The 9628-nt window shown below is 50.2% G+C and overlaps 1 protein-coding gene and 1 long non-coding RNA gene across 2 annotated transcripts; one reads left to right on the forward strand and one right to left on the reverse strand.

Annotated features, from left to right (window-relative positions):
• The first annotated feature begins 14 nt into the window (after positions 1–14).
• On the forward strand, positions 15–6839 carry LOC137148208 (uncharacterized). Its single transcript, XR_010918475.1, has 3 exons — positions 15–85; positions 402–505; positions 5191–6839. It is a non-coding gene; the product is annotated as an uncharacterized lncRNA (long non-coding RNA).
• Positions 6840–7403: 564 nt separating this feature from the next.
• LOC137148209 (killer cell lectin-like receptor subfamily F member 1) lies at positions 7404–9259 on the reverse strand. Its single transcript, XM_067540856.1, has 3 exons — positions 9074–9259; positions 8019–8131; positions 7404–7437 (listed from the first exon to the last, which is right to left on the reverse strand). The coding sequence occupies exons 1-3, from the start codon at positions 9257–9259 to the stop codon at positions 7404–7406; spliced, it is 333 nt and encodes a 110-aa protein (XP_067396957.1).
• Between the last annotated feature and the right edge of the window lie 369 nt (positions 9260–9628).

The raw sequence follows: 9628 nt of genomic DNA on the forward strand, positions 1-9628 counted from the left end.
TGGGGAAGGAGGAAGGCATTTTTGCTCTGTGCTGGCCTCTCCCTGCATCCCCCAGTGAGATCATCTCTCTCCTTCTCCTGCGATGGTGAGAGGTGCTCAGCTGCTCTGTCAGGGGAGGCTTTGGCAGAGAATGTGGCCTTGCATTGGGGGGAGGAGGGAACAGCTTAGACCCAGCAGCACCCAACAGCTGCTGCAGCCCAGACAAAATTGGGGTGAGGGGGAGCTGTGTTTGGGGTGGGAGGGATAATACTGAATTACCCAGGACAGTGCAAAAGGGAGGAGAAAATCCCCAGCCACTCCCTGGAAACAGCCCCTCAGTGTACACTGGGATTCCCTGCACAGAACCTGGGGGAGCAGCAGGGTCTGGGCTCTGACCCCACTTCTCCCTCTGCTGTTTGTAGGATTTCATGGTGCGCTACAAAGGGAAATTTGACCACTGGATCGGCCTCCAGAGGGACCCAGGACAGCCCTGGAAATGGGCCCATGGCACCGAATTCAACCACTCGTGAGTCTTTTCTCTCTCTATGAATTCCCCGGGCTTTGGGTCCCCGGTGTCTGCGATACTGAGTTCAGGCTGACCCACCAAGCAGTGTTATGGAAACAGCCCAAGAGCACTTGGGTTCTTATGAACCCGGGCAGCGGGGCTCACAGCAACAGGTGATGTGAGCAACACAGTGTCTACACGGACACTGCATCGACCTAACTACATCCACCTAAGCACTACACCTCTTGCAGCAGTGGAGTTAATAATTCAGTGTCCCAGGTGACTTACATCAGTGGGAACTGTATGTTAGTGTAGACACGTACAGAGTTAGGTCAACATAACTTGTCTTACATCGATCTAAGACCTGGTCTACACTGGTGACTTAGGTCGACTTAAAGTCACTTACGTCAGCCTACGTACACCTGCGTCTACACTGGCACCACTGTTAATTCGAATTAAGTCCCCTTGAAAATCAACTTAATAAGACCACCTTTGCAAGTGGCGTAGCGCCTAAATCAAATTTGTTAATTCGAATTAGTGTCAATGTAGACATAACTTCACTTAAATCAAATTTATTTGCCTCCAAGAGGTATCCCACAATGCCCCATTTTGACCGCTCTGGACAGTCGCAGTGTGCTGCTCTGTGGTCACACTACCAGGAAATGTTCCCTCCCCTCAAGCCCCGGGAAGATTTGAATTTTCATTTCCTGTGCTGCCAGCATGGAGAGAGCTTTGTCACTGTTCTCCGCATGGCTGCTGCAAAGCCCAAATGCTCTTCAGCATGGAGTCGACCAGAGGTCTTAGATCTCATCGGGCTGTGGGGAGAGGAGTCCGTTCTGGCTCAGCTCAGAGCCAGCAGAAGGAATCTGGACTTTTATGGGGAGATATCCCAGGGGCATGCTGGAGAAGGGACACAAGAGGGACACTCAGCAGTGCCGTGTGAAGATGAAGGAGCTTCATCAGTGTTATCAGAAAGCCAGGGAAGCTAACAGCCATTTAGATGAGGACTCCGTGGACGAAGGGGAGGAGGAGGCTAAAGAGAGGAGGGTGCAGGAGAGCGGGGTGTCTGTTCTCCCTGAAAGTCAGGACGTATTCCTGACCCCAGCAGCACACAGGACAGCATTAATGATCCCGGGGAAGGCACATCTGGTGAGTTCTTTTTTCTTCTTAGCATTTCTGTCCTTGTACACTGGGTGGGGGGGGGGGGGGCAGGAAGGGGATTTCAGGCATTTCAGTGACTGTACTGGGGTGTTTCCCAGGGAACAGTTTATTTACGTGATGATAAATGCTACGTTTATCGTCAGGTGATGTCACACAGAAATTTTCACATATGTAATCTCTTATTCTTTGCAAAAGTTTTCAGGGGAGGGCTGCCTTGTTCCTCCCTCCATGGTAGGATACTTTGCTGCAATCAAGGGAGCCTGCATCATGGCGGAACACTGCTGGTATCCCGCTGCCTGCAGCACATCTGTGTTTTCAGCAGAGACTTTCCCCGCCACGCTCTCTGCAGTTCCTCTGTGTGAAGGTTTAACATAGCAGCAGTGAAACGACCCCTGTGATCCACAAGCCCCTGCAGGACCATGGAAAAGTACCCCTTGCGGTTTATGTACTTGGTTGCTAGGTCAGCAGGTGCTAAGATAGGGTTGTGCATCCCATCAATGGCCCCCTCCCTCCCGCAGTTTGGGAACCCCATTGTGGAAACCCCTCCAATATATCCAGCACATTTCCCAAAGTCACTAGCCTTCGTAGCAGAAGTCTATTTATGTCACTGCACACTTGTTTCGTGGCAGTGCCCACTGTAGATTTACCAACTCCAAATTGATTCCCAACCGAGCAGTAACAGTCGGGGGTTGCCAGCTTCCACAGAGCGATGGAGACTCTCTTCTCCACCATCAGAGCTTATCTCAAGTGAGTGTTCACACGCTTCAGGGACGGGGCCAGCTCCGAGCACAGTTCCAGGAAAGTTGCCTTTCGCATATGAAAGTTTTTCAGCCACTTATCATCATCCCACAGCTGCATAACAATACGGTCCCACCAGTCTGTACTTGGTTCCTGGGACCAAAACTGGCACTCCACAGACTGCAGATGACTCGTTACAGCCTGCAGCAATCAGGAATTGTTCCGCTCGGTGGCTTGTAGCAGGGCAGCCTTGGTGGCATCGGTGTTGTCTGTACTTTGGCTTCTTGCTCTATTTTGAAAATAATAAATGATAAGCAGTGATGTATTTGTCACGCTCTCAATAATAGTGCAGAATTGAGCTGGCTCCATGTCTCTGCAGCAATGGTGATCACCGGGAGTAAAAAAAAAAAGGCATGAAAATACTTTTCCTGCTTGTTTTGGGGGGGACGAAGGGAGGGGGAAGCAGCGTTGCATCATGGGACGATGACACTCGTCCCAACAGCCACCGTGGCTAGTTGCACTGTGGGATAGCTACCCACAGTGCACTGCTTTGCAATTCGAATTAAGGCTCGTCAGTGTAAATGCTGGAGACCTGCGCAAACAGCATAGTGTATACAAGCTGCTGCGATTTCTAAAAATCGGCTGCTGAAAGTCGACTTAAAGTAAGTTGACTTCCATCAGCAGTAGAGACAGGGCCTCACTCTATAGTGTAGATCAGGTCTAAATGAGCTGTTATCTCTCTAGAAAGATTTTGGAGTCACTGTGGATAGTTCTCTGAAAACATCCTCTCAATGTGCAGCAGCAGGCAAAAAAAAGCTACTAGAATGTTAGCAACCATTAGGAAAGGGAGAGATAATATGACAGAAAATATCCTTATGCCACTATATAAACCCATGGGACACCCACACCTCAAATACTGTGTGTAGTTCTTGTCATCTCACCTCAAAAAAGATACATTAGAATAGGAAAAGGTACAGAGAAGGGCAACAAAAATGATTAGGGGGATGGAACAGCTTCCATATGCGGAGAGATTAAAAAGACTGGCACTGGAAATGGACGACGGGATGGATCACTCGATAATTGCCCTGTTCTGTTCTGTTCATTCTCTCTGAAGCACCTGGCGCTGGCACAGGACGCTGGGCTAGATGGACCATTGGTCTGACCCAATATGGCTGGTCTGATGTGTTACAGCTGAACTGCATTTTATAAAAAAGCCCTTTGTGGTTGGTGAGAAGCTGGAAAATGGGCCCAGAGGAGGCTTAGGAAGCCGGTCAGTGGATGACCTGTTGTTTGATCCCAGTCAAATATTGTCACGTATTCCAGCAAGAATGCCCTGATGTAGGCAGCAGCCTGGCTTTGTGATTGCATCACGGGGCATCTGTTAGCAAGCCTGCTTGGGAGTCTGTCTGCACTGTGACTGGTACCGTGCCTCCCAGCCTGGGTAGACTGGCACAGATAGCAGTGGGGATGTTGTGGTTCAGGTACTACCTTGGGGTAGCCAATCCTGCCCAGGCCTTAGGGTCAAAGACCAGGTGGCTAGTGCCAGCCACCACCTATGCCACAACAGCCACACTGCTATTTTTTGCCACTAGCTGAAGCCGAGCTAGCACGAGCCTGTCTCCCTGGGCTGGGAGCCATGCTCCCCCTGCACTGCAAATGTAGCGCTAATGTCCTGAGCACTCAACGTACGTCTACACTGCAAAAAACCACCCATGGCAACGAGCCACAGAGCTGGGGCTACAGACTCGGGCTTGTGCTATGGTGCTAAAAACAGCTGTGTGGGCTTTTGGGCTCTGAAACCCACCCTCCCTTTCCGGAGAAGAACTAACACAGCAATGCCTGCCTGAGTCTGCCAAAAGCCTGAGACAGTAGCACTGAGAGGGGAAACTGCTCCATGCATCTCAGTGGGGTGTTAACCCTGAAATCTGCTGCCCTGTGGGGGCCCATCAGAGCTCTGATGGAGTGATGCTGCTGTCATGTCGCCTCTCCCCTCAAAGTCCTTCCTCGCTGCCCACAGCCATCTGCTCAGGTGGGTGTAGCCTGTGTTCTCCCTTCCCTGGGACAGATCCCAACCCACCTGGAGTGAGAGGCTGGTGATCTGGGGGAGGGGAGATCCCGGCCTGCCCAAGAAGTGGTGCAGGGCCTCCTCCCAGCACAGCATGTGATATTTTGCAGCCAGGATGGGACAAGGGGGCACAATTTGCCTGTGGCCCTAGATTGCCTGGATCCTGCCCTGTTCCCAGGTCTGGGGTGCTGGCCTCCAGCTCTCAAGGGAAGCACTGCATGAACAACTGGGGTCACGCATCGGCCGCTGGATTGTGCTGCAGTCTCTGTGCTGCTGGCATTTCGCTTCAGCCCTCCCCCCCCAGTCTGCCCTGACAGTTGATGTAAACTGCACAGGGTGTCCTGTCCCCAGCTCTTCTGTGTGACGTTACTGCTGCTCCTCCCCTCGCTGACACTCTCCTGGAACCTCTCCCTGGGGCGGGTTGGGCCTGCAGGGGCCCCTCCAAGCCCAGCTGGGTGGGTAGGGGCAGGAACTGGGGTTAAAATATCCACCCAGCATAAGGGCTCCATGGAGGACAGTTGATCTTAGAACCTCTCTTGGCCCTGCTGCCCCACTGCCCCCTTCTGCGGGGGGGTGGGGGGGTGGGACTGGGCTGGGGCCTGTTGCTGCTGCAGGAAGGGGAATCCTGAGGGGCTGTGAATGCAGCAGTTCTCTGCACTGTGGGAATGTCTCCCCCTGTCCATGACTGACGGGAAACGCCCAACTTCTACCTGCCACCAGCTCTGTGGCTTCTGTCTTGCAGGTTCCCGATAGCAGGAGACGGTGAGTGCACATATCTGAACGATGAGGGTGGGGTCAGCAGCTCACGGTGCGCTGGTGAGAGATACTGGATCTGCACCAAACCCAGTGCATTCACAAAGGCAAAGGAGACAGCTGTGGATGGAGGCTCATAACAAGAGTATTCTAAGATTAATCCTGGAAAAACCTGCCAGTGATCTCTCTTCAACACCACATCTGATCAATTCCAGAACAGCAGGGAATGGTCTGAGCATCCCTGGGCAGAACATGGTCGGTTTTGGTGGAAACTAGAAAAGCCGTTTGCACCTTTTGCACACCCACCTCTGCTACCTCTTTTGTCTGCCAGTAAAACTGCTCAAATCGGCCTTTCCAGCCCAGCCTCAGCAGCACCAGGGATTCTGCCTGAGAAAAGGGCCACGGTGCCAGCCTCAGCTTTCACTGTCTTAAAATCACCCCAGGAAAGCTTTTTTCTTTAGAAAACACAATTACAGCTCCTTTGTCCCACAGTTTATATCACAGCAGCTTCTTTCTGGCAGATCCATTGGAGCTCAAAGCCTCACCTCTCAGACTGAATCTGAGTGCCTTTTAGCTGCCTGCAGCTGGTCCTGTCAGCAGAGTCCAGAACTGAGAAGCTGCAGAATTAAAGAGAAAGTTGCTGTCATTGTGCTTCCCTTTCCTTGTTAAAGACCCAGAGATGATATTTTTCTTGAGCTTCCTTCTTTAATGGGATGCTTGACTCTGATGGTGACCTTCATCTCTATAACTTTCCTGCAGAGCTTCAGGTGAGATGACATCCCAGCATGTGAGATGAGTTGGGGGGTGTCTGGCAAGGAACCAACAAGGCTGAAACTCAGGGGGCTGGTGACCTGGTACTGGCTGGTTGGAAGCAGCCACCTTGAGCTCTTGCCTCTCAGCTTTCCTTGAAAAACCAAGGCTGAGCCTCCTGGGTGAGAGGAAACCTGCACAATGGGACCAGTGTAAGGGACGGCTGCAGGGAACCTGAGGGCTTCTCCGGATGCACAGTGAGGGCTGGATTCACAGAGGGACTGAAGAACCGAACGGCCACTTTCGGTACCTGCATCCCAGACTCTCAGCCCCCGGGATTCACAAAACCCCAGCTCAGCTGCCACCAAACCGCTCAGTGCCTACATTTTCAAAGTATAAATTTGCTATGTGATTCTCATCATGTGCGCTGCTGCCTCCCTCTGGCTGCTGGCTGCCTATACCCCAGTGCGATGCAGGAACCAGCAGCAGATGGGCGTTCCACTGCATAACTGCCTGGGGGCCTGATCCAACAGGCATGCGCAAAGGGCACTAAACAGATTGGGCCCCAGAGGCCAACTCACACAAAATGGCAGAGAAAAGCAAGCGCTCCCTGATACCCTAACCACTGGGCTATAAGTTACTTGCCTGGAAAGTGGGAGACTCCAGTTCAACTCCCCTTTGTGCCTGCAGAGAAGGGATTTGAACAGGGGTCTCCCACCTCCTAGAGCAGCAGTTGCTAACACTGGGCTATGGGATACTCTGAGGTGGGGAGGGGGGTCCCTCAGTCTTTCATGTTGATGCTGTTCCACTGGGCTAAATAACTTAAGTAATTGGAGCAGATGGACTAAATGTCACTTTGGTGCATGTTGCAGAGAGAAAATTTCTAGACCCCCTCAATGACGGCTTCTTGGAGCAGCTAGTCTTGGGACCCACAAAGGCAGAGGGGATTCTTGATTTAGTTCTCATGGGAGCACAGGAGGTAAATATAGCTGAACGGCCTGGTAATAGTGACCACAGTGTAAATTACATTTTAGCATCCTGGTGGGGCAGCGGAGAGAAAAATACCAAACAAGCCCCCAACAGTAACATTTAACTCCAAAAAGAGGAACCACATAAGCAGAAGGATGCTTGTTGGATGGAAATTAAACGGAGCTGTCACAAGGATAAAATGCCTATGTAGGACAGTAAAGAGTTAAAAGCTGGACAAGTAATCAGGCCTAAGCTACAGGGAATGGAGTCATGGCACAGGCAAAACCTTGTTTCTGTTACTTGGTGCAAATTCTAGCTAGAGTTTGTTATCTCTCTTCTTCTCCTCCCTTCCTAACCATCTGCTCAAGGAAGGAGGCTAACAAATAACTATTCCCCCTCCTGCTCAAGGTCTTTGGTGGGAACAGAGTATTATCTTCTTTCCCTCCCTTGCATATTGCGCACTTTAAAGAATGTTAGTAAGTTTTATGGTGATGTGCCTGCACTCTGTATGGCAATCCTGTAAACAACAAACAGAGGGCGAGTATAATTGTATTCATTATGTAGTTGTTAATACTCATTTTATACGTGTCACTGTAACCACATAAGGGTCTATGGGGAGTTGCTGGAAATGGATACATTTACATACTGTTATGGATAAAAGGATTGTAAAGTGACCCCCTCGTTGCTCACTTGCGACATCGAGGTGAAACAAGCAGGCAATAAAGAGTTCTGTCTCCCCAGTCCACACCCGGGACAACCTGTTTGGTTATTTCTAACAGTCTCCTTTGCGGTATGGCAACTATTTAAAAACTCCATGGCAGAGGCTCAGACTAAGGGATGGTCTACATTTACAGTGCTGCATTGAATCCTCTACCCATGCTTAGAGGAGAGCTTCTCCGATCGGTGTAGGTACAGGGGCGGCTAAACCAAGGCCTTTGCTGGCACAGCAGAAATACCTTTAACCAACGTAACCAGGCTGGGAAAACTTTCAAGTGTAGATGAGGCTTTAGACAGACATTGTACATTGAACATCAGCAAGTCACACAATGGAGCTTTCCCCAAACATCCATCCAACAGTACACGTCAGGCAGCACTCACCGTGCTGGGTCTAACGGGGACCCGTCCACCCAGGTCCACATCCCCCCCGGGGGTGTCACATTAAGTCCAATCCAGATGTAGCTTGTGTCTCGTATCACATCCTGTGTGAAGTTCTGGGGAGTGCAAAGCTGAGAAATGGGGTGAATGTGTTGTAACAGGCTAGAATTCCCTTAGCGCTCCCGCTTGATACCTGCTCTTGGCTACAGTGGCTCTGCCCGTGATGCCAGCCGGAGAACCCATCCACACCTGAGCTAAGTCACCCTCTTCCCTGGGCGGGCAGAGTCTCAGGGCAGGGATGGGGAAATGTGGCTTTCTCTGTGCAGACATGGTAACACCAGTACCAGGCCTGGGTGTCGCTGTCCCTTTATGGGGGTCCTGGGTTCAGTCTCACCTGTGACTAGGCGTCCCTAGACTGAAAGGTGAAGGTTGGGTGGAGCTACAGGGGCAGCCCTTAGGGCAGCAGTTCCCAACCTTTTCTAGTGTACAAACTCCTTTTCAATCACCAAACATTTTGCGGATCACCACATGCTGCTAGTTGTTTATTACACTTCATTTTTTATGGAAATCTAACATAATAACAAAGAAATAATATACACTCAGTAATAATTTGTAATTTACACACCTTATATGAAATTATTTTTTATTTGAGATCGTACATTTCCTTGGTGAGGATGTTGTTGTTGTTTTTCTGGGGATCCCTTGTAGTAGCTTCATGGACCACCAGGGGTCTGCAGATCACATGTTGGGAACCACTGCCTTAGGGGTGTATAGCCTGTAGGAGCCAGCTGGGAAGGGAAGTCAGGGCTGGAAAATCTGTCCTGTTCTTGTTCTGAACTCTGTGGTTATAAGCCAGACTCCGAGAAGGGGAGAAAACACCCCAGTGTGGCATTTGATTAACTGGAGGAAAAGGAGAAATGAGGCAGAGGGAGGCTGGATAAAAACCCCACTGCACTGCAGAGGGAGGCTGGATAAAAACCCCACTGCACTGGGGCTGTACTCTAGTGACACCTGTCTCTCTCCAGCTACACTTTTATGATCCTATAATTTTCTGTAACCATCTCCTGTTTGTGGATCACGAGCATCCGAGAGCGCTTCTGCGAGCAGTCATCACGGCTCTGAATCCAGTTTTTCCTCTCTTTAGACAGCCAGTAGCACTTGTCCCCATGAAGCAGCCAGTCCCGGGGACAGAATTTGCACCTGGAGCCCTCCGGCGAGAGAGATGGGATTTCCCGAGGTGTCATTAGTTCTGAAAATTCAAACTCTGGCTGGCTGAAAACTCGTTTTCAAAGTTGATTTTTAATGGAAAATGCCATTTTGACCAAAATGAAAGTTTTTCATTTGGCTGACATTTTTCCTTTTTTGTTGGGGGGAGGGGACTCAAAATGCAAATACTGATTTTTTTAGGGGGGAGGGAAGGGAGGAATTTCATTCAATTTTGGAGGGGAAATAAGCATTCAACATTTCCCCCCATTAGAAAAGAGAGGGGGACCTTCACTTTTCTATTTCCTTCCAAGGACATCAAACTTTTTTCTTTTCATATTTTTCATGAACTAGGTTTACAGTGTATCGCTCTAGTCCTAGATATTGCTTGTGTTTTCTCCTACAGGCAT

The sequence above is a fragment of the Emydura macquarii genome, unplaced genomic scaffold (genome assembly GCF_026122565.2).
Source record: "Emydura macquarii macquarii isolate MOO-44397 ecotype Brisbane River unplaced genomic scaffold, CSIRO-AGI_Emac_v2 contig_602, whole genome shotgun sequence".
Lineage (NCBI taxonomy): Eukaryota > Metazoa > Chordata > Testudines > Chelidae > Emydura > Emydura macquarii.

Excerpts from the sequence above, each read along its gene's own strand:
- LOC137148209 (XM_067540856.1), bottom strand. The coding sequence starts at position 9,259 with ATGACACCTCGGGAAATCCCATCTCTCTCGCCGGAGGGCTCCAGGTGC. Across the intron at positions 8,132-9,073 it reads TGATCCACAAACAGGAGATG|AACTTCACACAGGATGTGAT; the intron begins GTTACAGAAAAT and ends TGCACTCCCCAG. Across the intron at positions 7,438-8,018 it reads TCCCCGTTAGACCCAGCACG|GATTGCCATACAGAGTGCAG; the intron begins GTGAGTGCTGCC and ends TGTTGTTTACAG.